This window comes from Vidua macroura, chromosome 10 (genome assembly GCF_024509145.1).
Source record: "Vidua macroura isolate BioBank_ID:100142 chromosome 10, ASM2450914v1, whole genome shotgun sequence".
Classification (NCBI taxonomy): domain Eukaryota; kingdom Metazoa; phylum Chordata; class Aves; order Passeriformes; family Viduidae; genus Vidua; species Vidua macroura.
In genome coordinates, this window is record NC_071580.1 from 1,255,127 (window position 1) to 1,280,212 (window position 25,086).

A 25,086-nucleotide genomic window follows, 5' to 3' on the forward strand; every position below is an offset into this window, starting at 1 on the left:
AATTTAATTTAGTTTAATTGAGGCAGCTGCCCTTTGGGATCAACGTGGCCCATGGAAGGGCTGGGCTGTGAACAGCTCATGGCCACCAGTGAGGGGTTGGATGCACCCAAATTCACCTCAAAGGGAATAAAGCAGGAGGCTCCCAACAAAACAAAACCCAACCCAGCCCAAAGCATTCACTTCAAAGAGGAGCAGATCACAGACCCAGCAGGGATGAAAGCAGCAAACATTAAAGCAGCCCAGGGACTGGTGAGGTGGGATCCAGCCCACGGGGGTCTCACCCCGCTGTGCCCTCAGGGAGGTTGGTGTTGCAATGTGCTGCCCTCAGGCTCCCGACCTTCCTTGTCCCAATCCAGCTGATTTAATAAGTCGGTAATGAGGAAGGAGCCCCAGATCTGCCCCAAACCAACCCAGCAGGAGCCTCAGGGACCAGCACGGGGCCCATGGCACCTGGGCTGTCCAGCACACGTCGATCCCTGATGTCCCACAGCCAGCTCCACAGTCCAGCCTGGAGCTGGGAATGTCCCTTCCTGCCCTGCCCTTGTGCCCAGAGGCTCTGCCACCCCTCAGGGTTCACTGACGTCCAGGAGGAAACCTTCACTTCAGCCTCCCTGGGAGTCTGGCAGAGGCACGGGATGGGCCGCGTCCCTAAGGAAATGAATCCTGGAAGGTTTCAAAAGATCCCACTTGGGAAATGTTGTTTTCTACAGCCGATGCTCCTCCCTGCCTGTGCTGACGGTCTTTGCTCCCCTCTGGGCCCTGACGGGGGTCTGGGTGGCTGCTGAAGCCCTTGGGAGGCTCATCCCGCTTACCTTCGATCACACACTGCTCAGGGACGGGAATCCTCCTGCCCATGTCCAGCACGTATTCCTTCACTCTGCCCAGGTTCTCCTTCAGGTGCAGGTAGAGCTTGTCCTGCTGCTCCGCCGGGCCCGTGCCTGCCCCCGCCCTTCCCTCCGCGGCCTTGCCGGGGCTCACGTCTGGCAGCCGGGCTGGCCGGGGGGGAGCAGCGCTCTGCTCTGAAAGCGGGCAGCTCCCTGCTCCGGGCTGCACCCCAAAAGGCACCTCCTGGTGCTCCTGGCTGAGGCACAGCTCGGAGAAGGAGATGCCAGCAGGGATGTCCCCGCTCTCCTCGTCCGGCCCTCCCTCCGGGCTCAGCCCCTTCAGCCTGAGCGCGTGCAGGGCCAGGCTCTTGGACCTGCAGGGAGGGAGGAAGGGAAAAAGGGAAAAAGAAAGGGAAAAAGGGTTTGGAATAGAGGCAAAAATCCCCCCAAAACGTGCCCTGTGCAGCTGCCTCAGAGAGCCCAGTGCGGGGCTCACCGGGCCAGGGGCAAGAACCTTCTGGGAAATCTGCATTTCCAAAGCCAAGCTCAAGCCTCAGCTTTAATAAGCAAATGAAATGGAACAATATCCCAATAATAGCCACGTGTCCCAACATCTGCCGCGGGGGCAGCGAGGCAGCCCCTCTGCAAGGATCCTAGAGCCCAGGGTGGCGTGGCTGCTGCACCAATCCCACCATAAAAATGGCAACAGCAGCATTCCTCTGAACCAGCTGCCTCCAGCTCTCCCTGCCCTGGATCCCTGCTGGGGATGGAGGGGAGCAAGGAGGGCAGAAGTGGCTGAAAAGGCAAATCCTGGAGCAGGAAGAGCAGAGCTCTGTGTGGAGCTGTGGGGCAGGGACAGCCTGAGGAACCTGTGGGTCACTGATAAATATCGTCAGTGATAACGCCCCAGAAAAGCTCTCAGGACTTTCCTGTCTGTGATACCTCAATGCAGGTTTTTTTTTTTTTTTTTTTTCCCTGCCCTTTTTGCTGCTTTAGGGCACAGAAAAGATTAAATGGGTTCCTCAGGGAAGCTGTGGCTGCCCCTGGATCCCTGGCAGTGCCCAAGGCCAGGTTGGACATTGGGGCTGGGAGCACCTGGGACAGTGGGAGGTGTCCCTGCCCATGGTGACACTGGATGGGTTTTGAGGTCCCTTCCAACCCCCACCATTCTGGGATTCTGGGATTTAGAAAGATTTCATCCAGCCCTTAAGTTCATGGATGCAAAAATCGGTTAAATGTAGGTTTATGCTGCCTGTGGGTATTCCATGAGCAGACCAAACCCTCCACGTTTGGATAAAGTTTTATGACAAAACTGATCTCCCTGAACCCCTCACACATTTTCCAGAGCCATACCTGTTAAACCTCATATCCTTCCTTTCTTCTTTAGAAACCTGGCCCAGGCTGTATCTCCTCACTGAACCAGGGGTGCTGTTGTCCACGTTTATTTTCTCTTCAAAAGCCTGGATTTTAACTTGCAGCTTTTCATCTTCTTCACTGCCATTCACGACAGATTTTAAATCATCCAGTGGTACAGGACATTCTGCCTCAGGGTTGTTTTCCATCCTGAGGAAGCAGAAAGCAGAGCATTAACTCTGGCACGCTGTGTTCATTGTGCTGATGCTGTGTCTCTGCCTGGGACTTGTGGTTTGGATCTGGTAAAATAATTAGGTTTAAACAGAGATTCCCTGAGGTTATTTTCAGGAACATCTTCTAGATCAACATCTCTGATGGATCAGAAGCATTGACCATCTCTGACAGCCCTGGACTGGAAGCTGCCAAGCACCAGCAAATCACAACTCTGTCCCTGACAGTCAAAAGTTTTTCATCTGAACTCAAACCATTCTTTCAAAATTGCTAAATGCTGACTTATTGCATTATTTTCACAAGGCAAAAGTCAAGCTACTTGCAGACTTTATAGAATTCTGTGGTTTTAAAGCTTTGACCAAAGTGCATGCAGTTCTTACTGAATTATTGCACTCTGAGAAAGAAAAATACCTTTTAAAACTCAGGAACAGTTCTGAGCAATGCTCAACAAAGAGAAAATGAAGAGTTAAAATGAACTTGTAGGACTGCAGGGCAAGTAGTTTTGTTTTGGATTTGTTGTGTTTGTCTTAAAATCACAGAATCAGAGAATCATGGAATGGTTTGGGTTGGAAGGGACCTTAAAGCCCACCCAGTGCCACCCCTGCCATGGCAGGGACACCTTCCACTGTTCCAGGCTGCTCCAGCCCTGTCCAGCCTGGCCTGGGACACTGCCAGGGATGGGCAGCCACAATATGGAACATTTTAATGCAAAAATTCAAAGGTAACTTTCAAGTGAATTGAAGGGAAGCTGTTGATCTTACAGGACAAAAAGAAATCTGCTGGAAAAGACACTGTTGGTAAAAACGTGCAGGGTTCCCTCAAGCGGCTTTGAAAATGGCTTTTTCTGGGTTTCTTCATCACCCAGAGCCTGCAGAGAGACTCAGCTCCCCAAATATTTGGCCATTTGCTGGAAATCTGAATTTTGAGAGTTCTTACTCTGCCTTGGAGGTGCTGCAGCAGCAGCAGGTCTGGATTTCCCCGGGACCAACAGCAAGAGCATCATTGCTCCTTCCCTCTCCCTGTCCTGCTGGGACAATGTGCACGTTCCCCTCTCACTCCTGCAAGCAGGGAGGAGCTGCCACCAAAAATCACGGAGCAGCACAAAGCAAACAGGAATCTCTTGGAGAATCAAGGGGGATGGGACAGTATTTACTTTTTAAACTCCACCCACAGCTCTAAAACAAGTTTGTTGTGCTTCTGACTACTTCTTAGTTTGATTTTCTTTTTTTTTTTCCCCGATGAACAAACATCTGAATAGCTAAATCTGTAAAACATGGATGTATAAAACCACAAATGAAGGGTTTGACACAGCCCTTCCAAAGCAGCAGAGTCTCACAAGTCACACTCACAAGTCACACTCGCAGTGGGGGAGCCCATTAAAAACTCCCCAAACTGCACATTACCAATTGTAAAAAGCCAGGTTTTTACAAAACAACCAGAAATGTGGCATCACAAAATGCACTTTTTCACTTGTTTTGATAAAGGCAGCTCAGGATATTTCTCAGGGGAGCTGGCAAGTTTTGTCTTGCTTTGTTTTTAATTCAAGCAAGATCTCATAATATATTAACACTGAGGAGCCCTTGAAAAAATATTCTTCTGTAATAAAGACCCTTGATGTGACCTTTCCTTACAAATCTTTCTGGGGATGTAGGACAAGATTTAATTTATTGGAAAGCAGTCACTCCACCACAGCTCCCAACACTGCTCCCATTGTGGGAGCTGAGCTCTAAGGAAAACTCCTGTTCCCTGTGTAAATATGGGCAAAGCCTCAGGGCACAGAGAGGGGATTGATGGACTGATGGGCTTTGGGAGTGACAGACCCCAACCAGGGAGCCTTGGTGATCTTTGGGATTATAAATGGTGTTTCAAACAGCACCTCTTTGTCCAGCACTCTCCTGCTGAGCTCCCATGGCTCCGTGAAGGGAATGCAAGGAAGTGCTTCTCCTAAAGAGCCACAAAATCGTTATGGTTGGAAAAGAAACGTGGATGAATCCTATTTTCCATATGTAGAGCAGAAAAAAGTCACTCCTAGGGTGTGGAGGGTGGGCTCCTCAAGCCACCCTGCCTTTGTTGCCCCTGCTGGTGCCAGGATTGATTCCCAAGTGGAAGCAGAGGGGCTCCGAGTGCTCAGGAGCTCTCCTGTGCACCAGCCCTGTGCCCACATCAGTGCCTTGGGAGGCCAAAAGCACAAACCCCCAGGAAACCCTCAGTGTGGCTCCATCCCACCCCACGGGGAGCCCTGGCAGCCCTTCCTGCTGGGCTCCCCTTCCAGCAACCTGCAGCCTTGGCAAGGGCACTGCTGAGGCTGCTGGAGCAGCACCACTTCACACCAAAGCTGTTTGCAGGAGGAGGAGGGTGCACGAGCTCGTGGAGAAACCATCATGCCAAAAACAGTGCAGTGCCAGGCTGCTGATGGCTTCGTGCTTTAAACCCTCTGCACAAATGCACCTCCATGCCCAGGTGATGCATTAGCACCAAGGACATTTCTCCAGAGCAGCAGCACTGTTACCACAGCACCAGTGGGGTGCTCACAGTGGGGAAAAGAGCATCCCAAAGGGACATTAATGAAAATACACCTGGGGTTGTGGCCAGGGCTTCACCTCTGCGCTCATGGAGGCCACAAGGTGTTCGTGGTTTGTTAAGGGAGAGAAAATCACCTCCTCAAACAGGATGGACAAGAAAGTTTGAAGAAGGCAAGTGGTGGAGAAAAGATCGTGGAGCTGTCAGCAGAATCCCAGACTGGTTTGGGTTGGAGGGACCTTAGAGATGATTCCATTCCATTGGGACCTCTCCACTGTCCCAGGCTGCTCCAAGCCCCAATGCCTTGGACACTTCCAGAGATCCAGGGCCTGCCACCCTCTGAGTAAAGAACTTCCTCATATTTAACCTAAATCTCTCCTGTCCCAGTGTAAAACCATTCCAAGCAGCCAGAGCACTGGGAAGAGCAGCATTGGTGCAGCCCCTCAAGCTCAGTTCTGACCCAGAACGAGGGCTGTGAAGCTTTCTTCCCCTTTAATTGACTACACTGCCCCTCTAGGTTGGATCAGTCCATTAAAACCCTGCATATGTTCTTTAAAAGCCCCCTGGGACTGAATAACTTGCAATTTTGGGATGGTAAGGAGCAGCAGGGCATGGCCTGGTTCTAATTATGCTCCCCAGTCCCTGCATGTAAAACTCCCTGTGTCAAACAACGCCGGGCCAGCCATGGCTCTGAAGAATTCAGCTTCCCCTTGTGTAAACACAGGAGTTTTGGAAGGAATGGCTAAAATCCAGTTGAAACCCACAGTTTAAAATTCCTGCTTTCCCTTCACAGCACAAACACTCTGGATTGCAGCTCCTTAGCTCAGTGACTGCAGCAGCTCCAGAGCTGGGAGGGCACTTCCACCTTCACATCTGGACTGGTCCCACTTCCCAAGCACGAGTCAAAACCAGCTCTGCTTAAATCAGCAGAGAACTCTCATTCAGCCTTGTCTGATACTCTGCTTGACACAGGCCTGAAATGTAAAACTAAATACCTAAAACCTGAAAAAACAGCATTTTGCTGCGATCCCTCACAGCCATGTTGAAATAATGAGGGCACAGAGGGTTGGGGAGGGAATGAAATTTAAAATAAATTAAAGAAATAAATAAAAGCAAGGAGAAGAGAGAGAAAATAATCTGTAACCACACTCACACAGACAATGAAGTTTCTACTCTTCAGCCAGTCCTTAACAAAGAGAATTTTAGCAAGAAACAACCAGATTTTTATGAAAACCTTGTTTTTAAATGTGTTTTCTTAGCAGCTCTAGAGATAAATGTTAAGCACAGAATATAACAAGGAATAGGAATATCACAGTATTTTAAAAACCAAAGTAGTTTTTCAACCATAAATGGAGGGACCACGATGGGCTGTGAATGCCAAGGGCTGCTTTCTGCTGAGGTTCTGCCACCAGGCGAGGCTTGGGCATTTCTCACAGCCCTGTAGTCAGATGAGGGGCTCTATCTGGCTTCCTCTCCTTTCTCATTTTCACCTCTCCAGGACACCAATTATTTGTTTCTCCACTGACCTCAGTGTTTTGGCTCCACTGCTCCCAGTCTGGCTGCAGGGCTGGCCTTCACTGTCAGGAGTTTTCTGACACCTGTGTTCCATTTCTCCAAAGAATCACTACTCCTGTGTGCCCCCTGACCTACTGCAGGGTACACAACTCTAAGTCTCTCACTAATTAGAAGTGACTGCCACCCTGTATTTAAATAACATTCCTATCCTCACCATGATGAACACAACACTTCAACCTTAGGATGCACAGCCAGAGGCAGCTGGGCGAGCAGAGCATCTCGCTGTGGGTGCTTCAGAAATTCTTTTCAGACTTTTTTGGTCAAATCTTCATCAGGGAGCTACGCCAGCCATTGTTCTCATCACCCTCAGTGGGCAGTTTGTAGAATAAACTCACTGATAATTGTGAGGCCTGACTCCACTGATTTGTTTTTAATTGAGGCTTTTTAGCTTGCTTAAGTCTACTTATCTGGGGCATGGCTTTCTGCATGGCAATGGGAGTATATTTAATGGGAATTTTGGTGCCTCACAGTGATGCCTAAAGAGGCTCCCTGGAACAGAGGCTGGGCAGAGCTAAAGGAATAAAGTAGGGATTCATTAAAAGGCCTCCAAAGGAACTTGGGCAGTACAGGAGCCCGGCTGTGGCTCTGCCCAAGATGGATCCTGAGTCATGAGTTTTCACACTTTTACAAGTTTTGGTCCATTTCCACATTGGGGTTCAGTGCCCAATCCCAGCTCCAGGTGCTGCAGTCCCACCCTCCCAGTTTGCTCTCCTCCATTCCCTGCTGTTTGCACTTTTTGGGCTGAAGCTGCAGCCGTGTCCTTGGTTGTGGGGCTGGAAAAGGATTGTTGTGTGTGCCTGGCTCTGTGTGGAGTTCAGAGTCACACACTGAGGCAGTGCAGAGTCTGGAAAACACAAAAGCTAAAACTGAAGGCAGGAGCAGAGCCCTGGGGAGGGCAGGGGCTGTGTCAGAGCAGCAGTACCTGGCTGCCGCCGCGCCGTCGGTGCCGAGCTGCCGCGCCAGCAGCTTGGCGATGGCAGAGAAGCTGTTGCTCATGCGATAAATGTCCCTGCTCTGGGTGCCCAGGATGCTCGAGAAGGTGTCGGTGAGGCTCTTGATCTCCAGCAGCAGCAGGTGGTGAAAGGAGTGCTCCATGTTGGCCAGCTGGTTCACCAGATACAGCAGGGAGGTTCTGGCTCGCTCCTGGGCAGCGTGGGGAGATAAGAACAGGGCTGAACACATGAATTCTTTGTTTGCTGTGCCAGGGGCTGTGTGTGCTGGCACTGAGCCACCGGCCCTGGGGAAGAGTGGCTGCCCCACGGTGACACAGGCAGCTGCCTCAAACACTGTGTATTTGTGGTTATGCTGAAGTGACTTTTGTTCCTCTTGGTGTTACCTAACCCGGCCCAACTCAGGACATCTTGTCTCCTCCTCAGACCTAGAGCCAGATCCCTGAAGGCTCTTTAAGGGCCCTACATCCTTCTGGGCTGGTAGATCAGCCTGGCTCAGTGATCCGGGCCCCAGCAGCACCAAGCTCCCCTTTTACCTCTGATGAGTCTGGCTCAGCTACTTCATAAAACCAGAGAATGGCTTGGAAGGGACCTTAGAGACCACCCAGTCCCACCCCTGCCATGGGCAGGAACACCTTCCACAGGTTGCTCCAAGCTCCACCAACACCTCCTGGAATGGGGGACATCCTGCCTGGATCTGAACATCTCCAGCTTAGGGCTCCTCTGTTAGAGTTCTCCTAATTAGATTGGGTTCCACAGTCCTAAAAACGCCCAAGTGGGAAATCAGTGGAAAAACCAGCAATTAACTCAGGAACTCCCCTCGGATTCTTCACTGGGAGAATCCTTTTACTCAGGGAAGCCCACTTGGTCCTCAGCAGATTGATGGAGAAACTGGGAGATGTTTGGATTTCAGCCTGTGCTGAAACACAAACAAAGGCAAAAAACCAAACAGCTTTCTTCTTCCCAAGGGCCAGCAGGGAGCTCATGTGCCATGCACGTGCTCTGGGCTCTGCAGGGTCCCAGCCCCATTTCCTCCTCTCTTCTGGGACCTCGTAACCAGAGAGCAAAATCTGCTGAAAGTTTGATTCCAGATCCAGCTGGGCTATAAAAATACCCGGGAGACTTTGGCAGGACATGGCCCTGCATCACGGGCGAGACTTTTTTTGAAGAGCAAACCAACGCAATTCAAGGAAAAGCAGCTCTGCTGTGTCGTGCCGTGACAGAGATAAATGGGAAGAGTGGATCAGACAAATTGCACCCCTTCAGCCATATGGGGGAAAGCTCCAGCTACACCCTGGGCTGGGCTGATGTGACCAAGGAGCTTTTTCCTCAATGGCTTGAACGAGGTTGACTTTTTGGTGCACAGTTACTCATTTATTTGAAAGCCGATCCTTCCTCCAAGAGATAAACAGAGGCTCAATTAACATTTAAAACACATTTTTTGTTTTCTAAACAAACTGTGCAGCAGACTAAATGGAGGAGCAGTTTTGACCGTTTTCCTGTCACTTTGATCCAGCTGGAGAGTCTCCAGCCATGCTGAAATGCTGCTACTCGCCTGGAGTGAGGTAAAAGAACAATAAACTCGCCTGAGTAATATAATATGTAACTGTTATACAAAACAAAATTACAGCAAAACAGCTCAACATGAAAGCAGCCCCTATCCCTGCCACAGTTCTTATCCAAAATGTTGCACAAAGCCTATTTGGATGCACATAACCCCCTGTTATTTCAGCAGTGCCTGTTTGATGTAGTCGTGTATTTTCTCGTAAGCAGCCCTTGCATTTTATGGCATTACATCTGCCAGAAGGTGAAGAGCTAAAGCACAAGCAATGAGGTGTGGCAAAGTGTTGTGCTTTTTTCTTAAAAACAGATTCAGGAGACTACAAAAAGATCACAAGGCTTTCAGAAATAACTCCAACTCCCAGGTGGTTCAAACCATAGGGGAAAAAAATAAAGTGTCCGACTGCCCTGAGCCCCAAGATGATTTTTCATTTGCACAAGTTTATGGTTAAGGGACAAGTTCTGACTTCAGCTTGCCCCCAAGAGTGTCACTGACACCAGCAGATGTGGTGTGTGTAAACAAGGGGCAACCTTTCAAATCCAGAGCTCTCCTCTCTCCCGGGGTCCCTGGAAGCACAAGAGGCTTTTTCTAGGAGCCAGCAAGGATTGGCTGCTCAGATCCACATCGAGGGCTAAGCCTCAGTCCTTGCCACCTCTTTTCCCCAGGCAAGCCTTCCAGTGAAACAAAACATCAACAAATAAAGTTCCAGCACTGCCATTGATGTCTCCTTGCCCACTTGTTTTGCTTGGCCGGGCAGGGGACGCCGATCCCTGTCTGAGAAGTGACAGAATATCCACGGCACGCTCGTGTCAGGACAGGGAAGAGGGGGACAAGGGATGAGGGAGGGTTTGGGAAGGCCCTGACATGGGGGCTGTGAGATGAGACCATCAGAGGCACACGTGGGTTCCAGGTCTTCTCCAGCCTGGCAGATTTTATGGGTCCATGATCTCACCTGTGCCCAGGAATCAGCCCTGGAGGCATTTCCTTCTCCTCTTAGGTGAGGTGATGCTTTTTGTAAGACCAGCTTAGACAGGGTTTGGAGCAACCTGGGGTAGTGGAAGTGTGCCTGCCCATGGCAGGGGAATGGCATGAGCTTCAAGATCCCTTCCAACCCAGACCACTCTGTCATTTCAAGATCTTCCATAATTCAGAATTATTCACACTGCCTAACCTTTTGGAGAGCAAGACAAGAGAGGAGCTGTTGATCTCCTGATGGAACATTCACCTCTGCCACCCTTTGTGTGTTGTCTTTATCCCTGTTTTTGAGTCTGGAGCACAGGGTCCCTGGATGTCAGTGACAAACACAGCAAACAAATGACAAACGTGTCCTCCCGACGGGCTGGGATACTGCTGAGCCAGCAGCTCCCTAAAAAATCAGACTCATGGCACGGGACATGGTGAGAGCTTTCTCAACATTTACTCCAGCGAGACTGGACATTAGTTATTCAGTGCAGGCTCCACTCAGTAGATTGGTGTAGCCACATAAACCAAGAGGTTAAAAACACGAGGGGAAAATACTCTTTGAATCGTGTCTTTGTGAGCTTTACTCTGGTGTGTAATTCCCAGCACTACATGGAATCCAACAGGGCCACTTGGTTCCTCGCTTATTCTTGGTTTGGTATAAAACAATCACAGCAACAAAAGGCAAAATAAATAAATTCAGCCCCTTTGAAGTAGCAGAACTCAGCGGAAATGGAGCCTCAGAGACACCCAGATGGGGAGAGCTGGTTCAACACCCCAAAACACAGAATCCAAATGAAATCCTTCAGTTCTGAGCCCAGCTGTGCTCAGCTGAGGATTGGCTGGTTAGCAGCCGTAAAGTTTCTAGAAAATGCTGACACTCGGATACTAAACACAGAATTAAATGTGGTCACCTGCAGATCTTATAAAAGTAAAACTTGCTGGGGGATGGAAGTAAACAAGGAGAGAACAAAAAACTTCATTTGGCTCCCAGGCCTCAATGGGATTTTGGCTCCTCTTTCCACACAACAGAAATAAGATTTATGAAGCCAAACCAAATCTGGTTTTGATTCTTCTGAGATAAATTTAATTTTACATGAATATAAAGCTCCAGATCATTAGAAACAGCGAGGATGGTGTCTTCCTGTGCTGCTCAGACACACGAGGCCCAGCCAATACACACCCAAATTAATTGCCAAAGGGAGAAGGACTGGAGTAAGATCATCTTTAAGGTCCCTCCTAACCCAAACCATTCCATGATTCCATTGCAGGGCACCTGGGTTACTAGATAAGAAAAACTTGATTGCATTACTTTATACAAGAATAAAAGCAACCCCAAACCCAAGCAAGGCTTTTGTTTCCCACCTTACCTCATCGAGATGTCCAACAGCTCCAAAGATCTTTGCTGTCTGCCCAATCAAACTGGGAAAACTCTCTCCAATTTCCCTCAGCGTGGGAAGGAAAGGGGCCAAGGCTGCAGGTTCGTAGCTGGATATTTCCAGAAGGATGTTTAGAATCACCTCACTGTGGTTGGGGTCCCTCAGGTGTCCAAATAAAAACGGCAAACACTCTCTCAGCACCTGTTAAAAAATCAGAAACAAATTGGATCTCTGTTTTGAATTGTGAACACCAATAACCAGAGGAGATACAACCACCAGAGTGATAAAAATAAGCCACCAGACTTTGAGTTAATAGAAGTTTTCCACCCTTGGTGACCTTTGCATGGAGCTATCACTGAGGTCAATCCAAGTTCAGCTGAACATATGGAATAAGGGTAAGCTCTGCTTTAAAATATGGCAGTTATGCATAAATAAGTAAGGAAATGCCCAATTAAAAAATAAAGACCAAAAAACCAATTTTACCAAATATTTTCCCTGCTCCAGGCCACTCTATATTACATTGATTAAAATAACATAAGACTCAGCCTTCCTCAATAATACTTGTAGAAATGTTTGGGTTCCACCAGAAACTAAACAATGTGACAAGGTCAGGGGGGTAAGACCTTCACTGCATAATAAATGACACAGACATGGGCCATAAAAACCATAATACCCTTCTTCTGATTTTTTTTTTTTGGGTTTTTTTTTTTTTTTTGTTTGGTTTTTTTTTGGTTTTTTTTGGGGGGGGGGGGGGGGATTATCAGTTCTCATCAGTTCCTAAATAATTTTAATTGTCCTTGACATGGATTTTAATACAGTTCATGTACACTGACAGAATCACAGTTATGGGAATTCACACTCAGCTGACAGAGCAAGAGCCAAAAACATTGGAGACAAATGGTTTAACCTAAACCTTTTGGTCCAGCAGAGTCTTTGCTCTGTTCTCCTTATGTCTAGGTGGAGAACTTGGGATGGAATCAGAGAATTTACAGGGAATTAGCACAGGAACCCTGCGTGGTGCCATTCCTCCCTCGCCCAGCCTGTGAGACACAAACCCCCCGAGAGGAAGGGCAGGGCGATGTGCCCGGTGTGGTTTACCCCCAGTTCTCTCTTCCTGGCCACGGTGTGCAGGAGCCTGAGGAGGTGGAGCTGCTCGGGAGGGTCCAGCTGGGCCATGGGTGCCACCAGCTCCCGCAGGCGGGCGTGGATCGGCCGCGGCTGCTTCTCGTAGAGCGCGGGCAGCACCCGCAGCAGCATCAAGTTCCCTGGGGACACAGCAGGGACAGCGTCTCAGGCTGAAAGATTTACCTGGGGGTGTGTTCTGCCATCATCTGCCAGAGCTGGGGCAGTTCTCTGCTGCTCTTGGGCAGTGTTTCTTTATCCCTCCCATTTTTTAATCTTCCCTCCAGGAGATATCTCCTGTTAATGGGCTATTAATGATTAATTATCTTCTGCTCATGGCCAGTGAGTGTCCCTACATGGCTGAGAAAATTCCATCATCCCATGGGGAGATGCTGCGCCCAGGGGAGGAGCCAAGCATTCCTACCTGGATCCAATCTGACCTTGGGAACACCACAGCAGCCTTTGCCCACTGCATTCCCAGAGGAGCAGCTTTCTGCCCCACTGCATTCCCAGAGGAGCAGCTTTCTGCCCTACTGCATTCCCAGAGGAGCAGCTTTCTGCCCCACTGCATTCCCAGAGGAGCAGCTTTCTGCCCCACTGCATTCCCAGAGGAAGCCCAGGCCCATCCACACCAGCCCTGGAGCTCCAGAGGAAAACTCCAGCCTTGTCCAGGATCCTGCTCCAGCAGAAGCACAGCTGGCACTGCAGGAGGGCTGAGCCCCCATGGAATGGCACTGCTGCCACACCCTGACCCACAGCCTGCCAGGGCCTGCTCTGACCCTGGCAGTGGTTTGTTTTCTTTTTTTGTGCTATTGCATTTGTATTTTTAATTTCCCTAGTAAAGAACTGTTATTCCTATTCTCTTATCGTTGCCTGAGAGCCCCTTAATTTCAAAACTATAATAATTCGGAGGGAAGGGGTTTACATTTTCCATTTCAGGGGAGGCTCCTGCTTTCCTCAGCAGACACCTGTCTGGTCAAACCCGGACAGACGGGCAGGGACGGCTGTCAGTCAGTGCCCAGCTCTGGAGAGAGCAGGTTAACCACCACAGAATGGTTTGGGTTGGGGAAGTGTTAAAGCTCATCTCCTTCCACCAGGCTGCTCCAACCTGGCCTTCAAGGATCATCAGCACAAAACCAGGGAGGCATAAAACTGTAGAAAATTATATATTGGGCCAAGAAACCAAATAAATTATCAAAATAGAGCAAATCATTGCAGGCGTAACAACACTGTGTAAAAAACCCCAATAATTCCTATTAATTATAATTTTATTTCTGAATATCATAAGAATGATGCTTAATGAGCTTTCAGTTTTGGATGATACTCTGTTGAGTCCTAGGCCAAACTAAGTGTGATTTCAATTAACAAAGAAACAAGAGAAGAAAGAAGGAGAGAAATGACAAAGAAACAACAAAAACAACAAAAGACAAAAAACTACAATTCTCCTTTGCTGAGATTTAGATTTTCAAATTAAATAAGCATCATATGGAAGGAATAGTTGGCGAACAGAGAACTAAACATGCATTTGAACAGAAATAGTTAAGGATGCCATTTCCAGGAATAGAAAGGAGCCAGAGAGAGCCAACTGCAGACAGACAGAGATATGCTAAACCCTCTCTCACACGTTTTCTTAAGATGTCTGTGCATAATTCAATTTGAAGCCCAGGCTCAAACCAAAATATATAACTTCACATCGCAGTACATGCCTGCCTCAATGGATTTAAGTTTCACTTGAGCAACATATGGAAAACATCTGCCTATTGCAACCTAGCATGGCTCCTTTTTGTAAACCCTTGGAAGTCCTCACGGCCTCTTTGGATTTGGTTTCCAAGAGGAATTGGATCTCTGGCCTGCTGCTTTTCCTCCCATTTACATCTGAGCCGGATAACTTTGGAAGATAAGCAGATCTGATCACGGATGGTAGGATAAGGATATTTGGGTTCAGACTGGAGCACGTGGGGCTCTTGCCAGATACAGAAAATGCACCCCAGGACATGGCTGGGTCTCACAACCTCCCCCTGAGCCAAGAAACGCGCGCATAACTCAGGGCAGGTTCAGACAGCTCTGAGCCCAGCAGCTCCTAATGATCCCTGAGGGTCCTTCTCCTTCGGAGGAATGGCTCTCCACTCCAGCCAGCCACACTTCTGCACCTTGTCCTGCTTGGAGAATCCCTGGCTGCTTCCCGGAGGCTGCTCTGAGCCCCCCGTGCTGCCCCAGCAGTGCCAAAGGTCAGACCCCACTCCCACCCCACGGACATGGCAAATTTATCTTGTTCTGTTCTACACAATCACAAAGGCCAGGGGCAAAGGAAAGAGATTTGCTGATGAATCACCCTGAAAAGGTGAGCAAACTGCTCCACTCTGGCCATTTTCTACCCACGGTCCCTGGGCTCTTCCTGATGTTCCCGGTGGATCTGGGTAAAAATGTCACCACTAATATTCCATGGGATTGATGCCAAGCACCAATTCCCCCAGAGGGAGAAGCTGGGGATCAGGAAAGGTTCTTCCCCCAGAGGGTGCTGGCACTGCCCAGGCTCCCCAGGGAATGGGCACGGCCCCGAGGCTGCCAGAGCTCCAGGAGCCTTTGGACAGCGCTGCCAGGGATGCCCAGGGTGGGGTTGCTGGGGGGGTCTGTGCAGGGCCAGGGGTTGGACTGGAGGATCTTTGGGGGTCCCTTCCAGCTCAGGATACTCAAAGATAAAAAGGTGAGTGGATGGATTCACAGGAACTTTTCTAGACTCAAGACATAGTTCGAAATGGAAACATTTTGTACCGAATACACCAAAAATGATTTTCTCTCCGGATGACGTCGTGCTTCCAGCACTAAATCCTCTCTTTGTGCTTGCCCTTGCTTAGTTTGCACTGGGAGTTTTCTGCCCACATGGAGCAGAGCCCTTAAACTCCAGTCAAATTTCAGCAACGATTGCAAAAGATGAAATTCCCGTATTCCTGGACAGGCAAATTTCCTCCCAGCTATAGAAGTGTGGTGGGAAGGAATCCAAGATGCAGTAACAAAAAAAAACAGCTTTAAGCAAGGAAAGACACCAACCTGAGCCATGCTATTGCCTAAGCTGGGATGTCAGGGATAGGAAGGGAAGACTGATTATTTAGTCTGGCAAAGGAGCGTTTGGAGCGTGGGGTGTATCAGAGGAGTGATGCAATCACAGATGATGGGCTGCAGCCACCAAACCTCTCTAACAAAAAATACTTTGTGCTAGAGCAGCTTTCTGCAGCAAACACTGCTGGGCTGATATTCCCTAACCAAGATAAATGGAAAGCAAAGGCAATCAGAGCAATCCCCTCCCTCTGCAGCGAGATTAAAGTGACCTCACTGACATGGAATTGCTTTCAAGTGAAGAACCTGTGTGTACACATGTAAATAATCCCAGATATCCCAGTTTAGGTCTGTTCTTCAGAGACCTCAAGGAAGGGCAGCAGGCACAACCCAGTTGGCCACTTTCTGGTCTTTTCATGTTTGAGGTAGCAGGGGATACTCAGAGCTGTTTGTCACATCTTTACGGGCTCTGAGGGGATTTATGCACACCCAGCTCCCCAACCCCCTGATTCCCAGAGCTCGGGCAGCCAGAGGTGATATCGGGAATTCGGAATATTTCACTTGTTCCCAATCTTGCTTCGTCTGCCTCAATCTAAACTAAGAGCCTGCAAATGTTTGTTGTGTGAGAATGGAAGAAACATCCCACTCAACTCCCTCAATGCCTTCCTTCCCTGCCACCCTGACCCCCAATACTTTCCAGATTAGATTTGCTCACCCTTCCCAAGCAGACCACGTGCTGGGAATGACACAATTGCAGCACACGGTGTCCCACAGCTGGGGACACTCCACGGCTGCACAAGAGGCAGGGAGGGAACCCAGGGGCGTGGTGGGGTGGTGCCAGCCCTGCACCCGTTCCTGGAAAAGGGGGCCCCGAGCTCCAGCTCTGCCCATCCCAGCAGCACAGAGAGCTCGGGGACAGCGAGGCCCCTGGAGCACATTGCAGTGTCCCGTGGGCAGATGGACTCTCACTCCAAAGGGAGTTTCCAAAGACAAAACTCAAGCACCGAGACTAATTATTCCCCCGGGAAACCTGACTCAGGTTTGGCACAGACCTACTGGGAAATCCTGGAATCATTTAGGTTGGAAAGGACCTCCAGGACCAGAGTCCAATCTGTGCCCAATCCCCACCACCCTTCCCAGGGAGGAATTCCTCCCCAGTATCCAAGGCACAGGTAGTGCAGGTTTGTATAAGCAAAACCAGAGACACAGATGGAAAGGGAACACAGATTCCAAGTCAGATGTAATTACAGGAGGGTTTTTTTTGCTATTCTCTGGATATTTCATAGCAATACACAATTTGTATGAGATCATCCCTAATCTCACCCAAGCAAAGCATCTCTGACATGATTAATGGCCTGTTGAACCAGTAAGATTGCAGATTTTAAACCAGATTAATACAAATAAGACTTAGGCTAAATTAATCTTTCATCCAAAAGCACCTTTTGCTTTTTCAAAGATAACAGACACAACTCTGATTGTGCAGCTGCAGCTCCCAAAACAGGATACAGCACAAATGGAGCAATGGTGGTGTAAGTGCTAATTAGGGCCAGAAAAGCAGGACCCTAACAAGCTGGTAGAACTCCTTTAAAGCTCTCCTTTATTGCTTAAAGCAATAAACTGTTGGTATCTAATAGAACTTATTATACAGCAATGCCTAACTCTCCAAAAGAGCTGCACTATTTAGCCAAACCAGACACGTGCATCCAAACCAACTCCAGGTAGGTTTATTTTTCTACCAATCCCCTCCACAGCCCTGGCACGCACCGAACCTTGCAGGGAAGGCTTTTCTGTTCCACAAACGACACAAAACAACCCAAGCGACTCCGCCCGCGCAGCCCGAGCGCTCCGCACGTCCCAATCCTCGCTGGGGCCAGCACGGCTCTGCCCTTGGCCAGTCAGAGCATCCCGCAGGCAAACCTGGAGGGCTGGGATTGAGCGAGCTGCCCGCCCCCTTCCTTCTCCTTCCCTTCCCTTCCTTCCCCTGCCGGCCAAAAGGCAGAGCAGGAGCGCTCCGCTGGCAGCTCGGCCGCTCATTCATTCGGGCTCTGCCGCAGCTCCTCGGAGCCCAGAGCGCCGGGACAATGCTGCCCCGAGAGCTCCTGCCCCTGCTCACGCTGCTCTGCGCTCTCAGCGCTTCTGGCTCTGCCGTGGATGAGGACGATGACTACGAGCTGATGTACGTGAACCTGGACAATGAAATCGAAGGTCCGGCCCCTGCGGCTGAGGAAGGTGAGTAAAAAAAAAAAAAAAAAACTGAATTTAAGTGCAGAACTGCCTTCGGTGCTGCCTAGCTCTTGTAAGAGTTACCACTGCGAACATGATTTACTTGTTCCAGAGGGAGAAGCTCGTGCTCGTAGCAGTGGATTGTTTTGGGTGTAAAGGTAAAGCCCTCGGATGGGCTGCCTTGGGCTGTGCTTCAGGCTCTCGATTTCTCAGTTTTCCTGAGAAATGCTCTTGCTGTCCCAGGGGTTTAGGATCTCTGTCATCACACCCCTGCACTGTTCTGTCCCGACACAGAGGGAAAGGCACTGGCCCCAGCACGGCAGGGGGTTGGAACCAGATTGTCTGTAAAGTCCCTTCCAACCCAAACCAGCCTGAGTCCAGGACTCTGTGCCAGTCTGGAGGACACAAGCCTTGCACAGAGCCAGATTTTGCCAAACGCTGCCGTTTAGAGCTCGGTACAAAGGAACAGCAACATCTGTACCTTCCCTTCCAGCTGCTTCGTGCGACTGCCAGCGGGAGCACAGCAAGTGGGACAAGCTGTTCATCATGCTGGAGAACTCGCAGATGAAGGAGAACATGATGCTGCAGGCTCTGGATGAGCTCCCCAGGCTGGAGCTGCAGACCCTGAAGGCAGAGCTGAGCCAGCTGGCCACCACCCTTGCGGGCACCTTCGCCACTGCCACCTCCCACGTGGTGTCCCAGGTGGAGCAGGTGCTGGTGAGGAGCAGGAACCAAGCTGAGGAAGCCAGGAGGCTGCAGGAGTCGGAGCAAGGGAAGGTTCTGGAGCACGTCCTGCAGCTGAGCCACAACGTGTCGGTGAGGCTGGGCTGGCTGGAGAGCGCCTGGCGCAGCAGGGCCCAGGAGCAGGCCCAGGAAACAGCTCTGCAGCAGGACAGAGTGGACGCCAGAGGGGACAACCTCATCCTGAGCTCGGTGTGGAAGGAGCTGCAGCAGACCCGGGCTGAGCTGAGGGCGTCGCAGCAATGGGCAGCTCAGCACCTGCTGCCAGCAGGTAAGGCAGGGTGAGAGCTCTGGGGAGGCCACTCCAAACTAACAGGGATCCACAAACCCCCTCCTGGGCACCTCCGGAGCAGCCCCAGGAGCAGCAGGGCAGCTTTGAACAGGCTGTGTGTGAAGGGGAGGGGGGGAACCCCAGAACTGGTGGAAAAAAGAGGCACCGAGCTTTCCAAACGTGGGATCAAAGAAAGGTTTCACCAAAGTCCTCGTGCAGGGCAGCGCCAGCCAGGATCCCACCTCCTCCAGGCTCTCCCAGATCAAAGGCATTGTCAGAGAGCAGCAAATGTATTTTAGACATCCAGATTATGTTCTCTCACCTCTTGCCTTCCCAGCCGGTGGCTCCTGTGCGTTTGCAGCAGTCACGGAGCTCTCCTGTTCTCCTGCTCGTTCCCACTCCTTCCTCCCGCACATTCCCGCTCCTTCCTCCTGCCCCACGAGCATCTCCTCACCAGCCCCGGTGTCCAAGAGCTGGACACGCTGCTGCCAGCCAGCCAAGCACACTTCCAGGGCAGGGAGGGCACATTCCCCGCATGCCAGTGGGAATGTTCTGCCCTGAATATTCCCACTGGCACAGAGAAGCCAGTAACCCCTGCTGCTGCTGTCCGGGGGATTTTTCCCTTTCCAAAACATTTGCGCTGGGTGGCTCTAGGAAGGTGGGCTCATAGCTCAAATCCCGACTCAGTTTTTCTGTGCAGGGCAAGGAGACACCCAAAAAAGCAGCAGCAGCAGCTTGGGTGTGGCAGAGCAGCCCCTCATTTGTTGCAGAATCACCGTGTGCAAGATGAACTGCACTGAAATCACCCTGCCCACCAGCGAGCTCTCGCTGCCGGGCTTCTAACTGCTGCTTAATGGCTCTGCTTTCACAAATACAAATTATTGCTACCTAAACCCCCCCAAAATCTACCCCCGCAGGGTGGGTCCGTAGGAAGGAGGGGGTGCAGCATCTCCCGAGGGAACTCTCCCATCAGGGAGCAGAGAGGAGCAGTAATTGCTACAGCAAAGGCAACAAAAGCCACAAAATTGTTCACATCAAAGCTTCTACAGCCCAACCTGAGCCCATCCCTTCATGCAGGGCAGACTCAGCTTTAGAAGCAAATTGTTTTCACTGCTTTATCACAACACCTCAGAACGTTGGGATGAGGTCTTTGAGCATATTCCTCTTTTCCCCAAACACAAACCTTGCAGAGAACATGATCTCATTCCTTATCTCCCTGTCCCCCAGCCAGCCTCAGCAGCTCCTCTGCACTAGGTGAGAGCAACAAACTCGAGCTGCATTGAGGATCATCAGTGGAAATTCAGTTTATTTCCACTGGTTCCCACATGATTTTACACACAAAACAACCATACTTGTAAATTTAAAGGCTACATTTTAAGTACTTCCAGAGTATGTCCCTGGATTTTTTTTTCCAAGGGAATTTTTAGCAACTGACTTTAATTTCTCACATCTTGACTTACTGCCAGCCATACTCTTGAGGGATTTTCTAATCACACTTTTTTGTTCTTCACTGAGGCTGGTTTTAATTTTGTTGAGGCTTTGATAATAAGAGCCTGAAAGCCTGCTAATTAAAAGCTTTTTCACAATAGTGCTCCTAAGTAGCATTTTAAGGAGAATCCCCAGCAGTTGCTCACTGACCCTGGCCCTCCTCAAAAGGGTCAATGGGAGATGTAAAATCTGCTCAAAGCTGGAGGGAAGCAGCCCATGAAATACCACGGCAGCTCAGTCCTGGAGGGCACAAAGAGTCCTTCATTCCCCGGAGCAGAAATTTCCACACACGTTTTAGACATTTCAGATCCTCCAGCTTCTTTGAACAGGAAATGAAGCAGCTTAATTGGAGAAGGGGCTGCTTGTTCCCTCCTGTCACCTTGGATATTAACTTAGGTGCAACCAGGGAACAGCACAGAAACCACCAGAAATGTCTTGGCTTTACTGACCACCAGTTGCTTTCCCAAGTTGCATAAATTTCTGTTAGTGGTTTTAGCGAATCTAATTTCTGTCATCAACACTTTGGTTAATTGGACATGAGAGAAGAGCTGGTTAAAAAGTATGAATTGTGTCAATTTCCCCCGTTTAACCAGTGCCCATGAGAGCTCCTGACCCAAAAATCCTAAAGGCAGGGCTAGGAAAGGGAGTCATGTAAATTAAGGAAGCAAGCCCATCTCAGCATGTTCCTGCCAACATTTTCTGCTTTTCAGCAGCTCCTGTGCCCTGATGTTATCCATGGCACAGCCTCCCAGCAGTTCCCTTGTCCAGTCACAGCCTCCCCCCCCATCCTGGGAATGCCACAGTGTCCAAACCTGCTCCTTGAGGGGATCCCTGAGCCCTTCCCTCAGCACCATGTTGGGATTTTCACTACTCCACACTTAGAGGATAAAACATCACGAGGGAGGGTTACCCAATTACCTGGCAGAATTACCCAATTCCAGGGGCTGACAGAGTCCCTCTCCCAGGGGTGGTGCTCCATTCAGAGCTGGGAAGCCCAGCTTCCCCAAAGGAGGCAGACAGGCTGCATTCACCCTTTGGGTGTCCCAGGACTGTGCAGTGCCCCCTGTGCAGGCAGGGAAGAGCCAGGAGATTCCTGCAGCTGGATTATCCCCTGCCACAGCGCCCAGCAATTCCTCCACCAGCTCCTGCCAATCATGCTGGGGTAGGTTCCTGCATCCCACTGGATGAGCTGAGCTCTCAGCTCCCTTTGGGAAGCCTGGAAGTGAGCCCTGGATCAGGCATTGGGACAGGCTGCTCAGAGGAGTGATGGAGTCCCCATCCCTGGAAGTGCTCAAAAATGGGTGGAAGTGGCACTTGAGGGCCTGGTTTAGTGGTGAGCACAGTGGTGCTGGGCTGGCAGTGGACTTCACAGAATCATGGAATGGTTTGGGGTAAAGGGATCTTAAAGATGATCTTGTTCCAAGCCCACCTGCCATGGCAGGGACACTTTTCCCTATCCCAGGTTGCTCCAAGCCTCAGTGTCCAGCCTGGCCTCGGACACTGCCAGGGATGGGGCAGCCATAACTTGGTGATCACAGAGGTCTTTTCTAACCTTGATGATGCCATGCAATGCCAAAGGTCCCAGCTGTGCACATGCAAATAAACCAGCTCTGATTTACCTGACAATGGTCCCAACTGTTAACATACAAATAAACCAGCTCTTATTTACCTGACAATGGTCCCAACTGTTAACATACAAATAAACCAGCTCTGATTTACCTGACAATGGTCCCAACTGTTAACATACAAATAAACCAACTCTTATTTACCTGCCAAAGGTCCCAACTGTTAACATACAAACAAATCAGCTCTTATTTACCTGACAATCTTGTGAACCTTTCCAGGCTGTGAAACAGCAATTCTGTTCCCCATGCGCTCGAGGAAGATCTTTGGGAGCGTCCACCCCACCTCTGCAATGACCCTGAGCTCCTTCACTGCCTGCATCTGGCTCAAGGTGACCGAGGCTTTGGACAAAACCATCGTCTTCTCCTACGGAACCAAGTTCAACCCCTACGAAATCCAGCTGTACCTGAGCCGGGGCTCGGCCGTGCTCGCCGTGGGCAGCGCCCAGCACAGGCTGGCTGCCCCAAACGTGGTTGTCCCCGGGAAGTGGCTCCACCTGTGCGGCACCTGGAGCTCGGAGAACGGATCTGCATCCCTGTGGGCACAGGGGGAGCTGGTGGCCAGCGGCTGGGACGTGGCCGGGGCTCACACCATCCCCGACGGGGGCATCCTGCAGCTCGGCCAGGAGAAGAACGGCTGCTGCGCGGGAGGGGGCTTCGATGAAGCTCTGGCCTTCTCGGGGAAGCTGACCGGCTTTAACCTGTGGGACCGGGTGCTCAGCGCCGCCGAGGTGACGGCCCAGAGCGTGGGGGACACCTGTGGCACCCGGGGCAACGTGGTGGGCTGGGGGGTCACCGAGGTGCTGCCCTACGGAGGGGCCCAGTACGTGTCCTAAAGCACGGGGAGCTGAACGGAGCCAACGTTGCGACAGCCAGAGCTGCGGGAGCCCCTGCCTCTGGAATTCCCCAGGAACATCAGCGCTGCAAGTTCACTGTGGAGATGGGATCGACCTCTGCCTGCTGCCCTGGAGAAACCCTGGAAGCACAGCCACGGAGCAAGGCGTGGCACTGGGAGAGCTGCTCCTGCGGTCAGGCAGATCTGTCTCTCCAGTGCAGGGCTCTCTGATGTGTAAAGTCAGGGTCACCACGGACATTCAGGAGCCAAATGGAGCCCCCGACATCCCTGCTGAGGAAAATCTGACCTGGCTCTGCAAAACAGAGCAGCTGTGGCTGCCCCTGGATCCCTGGCAGTGCCCAAGGCCAGGTTGGACATTGGGGCTTGGAACAACCTGGGGCAGTGGAAAGAGTCCCTGCCCATGGCAGGGGTTGGGTCTGGATGAGCTTTAAGGTCCATTCCAACCCAAACCATTCCAGGCTCCTCCAATCCTTGGGTTCTGTAGTGTTAATGTGAATTTTACAGAGGAACCACCCAAATCAAGAAATGTGTTGTCTATTAATCGTTGTTAGTAATGCGTAGACTCTAAGAAAGCTAGTTCCATGTTTAAAGCATTATTTATGCCATGGATTGATATAAAAATAATATTCCCCATCATAATCTGACGTGACATTGGGAGGAAATGCAGCTGTATTATATTGTACATTGACCTTGTGATAATTTTATTGAAATTATTTTTGTAAAGTTGTTTTGTAAATAAAGATACTTTACTAGACTAAAACTCTCTGCTCTTCTCATAAACTAAAATTCTGAACCAAGTCCCCAGTGGAGCATTTGCCACATTTTGAACCATGCAGTTTTAGCTGCTGATAGAGAAAACATCAGTAGCAGCACCTCACAGGAGCAGGGACCCCATGCACAATCCTGGTTTTAAGGTACATTTGGATTTGTTTGCTGTCCTCAGGGGGTTTGTGCAAGATAAAATTGCTGCTCAGTGCCAGTGATTCTCTTCTCTCTCACACAAGCTTATCCCAAATCCCCTAAAAGCCATGGGCTGGAGACAAGTACAGCAGCAGCTGCAGAGAGCCAAGGACCTGCTGATGATTTTCATGTAGAAAACAGAGCACAAGCAGAGAATGATGAATACCCTACTCAGTGAGCATGTAACCATTTACAACAAGAACCATTACTTGCTACCTGTTGAAGCCTCTGAAGAAGTCATCATGAGGAATGTCTTATTCAAACAATTCCTATTTCCCCTGGAAGCAGCCCATCCTTCTTCCCTATTCCCATGTTTCCCTGTCTCTCTCATTCTCTACAGATGTCCTAAGAACACACTTTTGACAAATTTCTTGTCATGTTGCTGCTGCACTTCCTCCTGACCCTGACAGATCCTTGCTGCCCGGATACAAAAGTAGTAAAAAAAGGCAAATTCCACTTCCCTGTGCCATTCAAGAGGGTTGTGCTTCATACCCAAAGTTACACGACCTGCTCCAGAGCTTTGGCAGCACTGCTTATTTAAGGGAAAAGATTTGCTCTGATTGCTGGAATTTCTCCTGTTACACTGCAATAAAAATGTATCTACGTTATAAATGCTTGGCAGTAAACTTGACAAAAATCCCTCACTAAGTGATATCTGCAAATAACCTTAGCTACAGAGCAATGAAGTATTACCTCTGTTCATCTCTGGCAGCCAAACCCCAGATCTTCAGAGTTACAGAAACACTCGGGGTCCCACCATTGTGCAAAACCACTCTCAAATCCTTCCTCTGTTCAGTGCCCTCCATTGAGTGAAAACAAATGTCCACAAAATGCAGCAGGAAAAGGAAAATCCTCAAAAAGATCTCCAGAAATTCTTCCTGGCTGCTCCTCTTACTGCAGCTCATACCTGAAATGCTTTGTCTTGGAAGGAGCCTTCTCCTGTCTCAGCTCAGGTCTGGCAGAGGACCAAGTGCAAAGCCAGGCCTTCCATCCCCACTGACTCAGCTGGAAAACCTCCCTTTTCCAGAGTGCTCTGCTCTTCCTTCAGCACCCCCAGCACCAGCAAAGCTCTCCCACAGCCCAGCCCCACAACCCACCTGCACCAGCACACTGCCCTCCTTCCTTCCCCGCCCAACTACGCTTTCCTTTGTCAGCAGTTGGGAGGAAACAGCATTTTGGGCTCCAGTTATGAAAAAGCCTCTGCAATCCTGCACTGCCAGCACAGATGGAGGAGCAAGGCTGAGCCAGAGCCCAGCACCACAGGATGCCTGAGCTGCCCTGGGAGGTGGAGGAGCCACGGGATGCTCAGATGCCAGGGCAGAGCTGTTGCTGTCCCTCGGGAATAAATGGGAATAAATCCGTGTGACAGGGCAGAGCTGTTGCTGTCCCTCGGGAA

The 25,086-nt window shown here is 50.2% G+C and overlaps 2 protein-coding genes across 4 annotated transcripts in view; one reads left to right on the top strand and one right to left on the bottom strand.

Moving 5' to 3' along the window:
• VEPH1 (ventricular zone expressed PH domain containing 1) overlaps positions 1-25,086 on the bottom strand; it is a 52,669-nt gene that overhangs the window by 22,216 nt on the left and 5,367 nt on the right. For all 3 annotated transcript variants that reach the window (XM_053986486.1, XM_053986483.1, XM_053986484.1), the window contains exons 4-8: positions 12,452-12,618; positions 11,345-11,554; positions 7,426-7,646; positions 2,178-2,387; positions 813-1,198 (exon numbers count right to left, since the gene is read on the bottom strand). In XM_053986486.1, coding sequence (XP_053842461.1) covers positions 813-1,198; positions 2,178-2,387; positions 7,426-7,646; positions 11,345-11,554; positions 12,452-12,618 — 1,194 coding nt within the window. The remainder of the gene's footprint in view (positions 1-812; positions 1,199-2,177; positions 2,388-7,425; positions 7,647-11,344; positions 11,555-12,451; positions 12,619-25,086) is intronic.
• PTX3 (pentraxin 3) lies at positions 17,532-23,187 on the top strand. The gene is made up of 3 exons (XM_053986491.1): positions 17,532-17,758; positions 18,246-18,764; positions 22,097-23,187. Exons 1-3 carry the CDS (start codon positions 17,611-17,613, stop codon positions 22,708-22,710), a joined length of 1,281 nt encoding a protein of 426 aa, XP_053842466.1. The 5' UTR covers positions 17,532-17,610; the 3' UTR covers positions 22,711-23,187.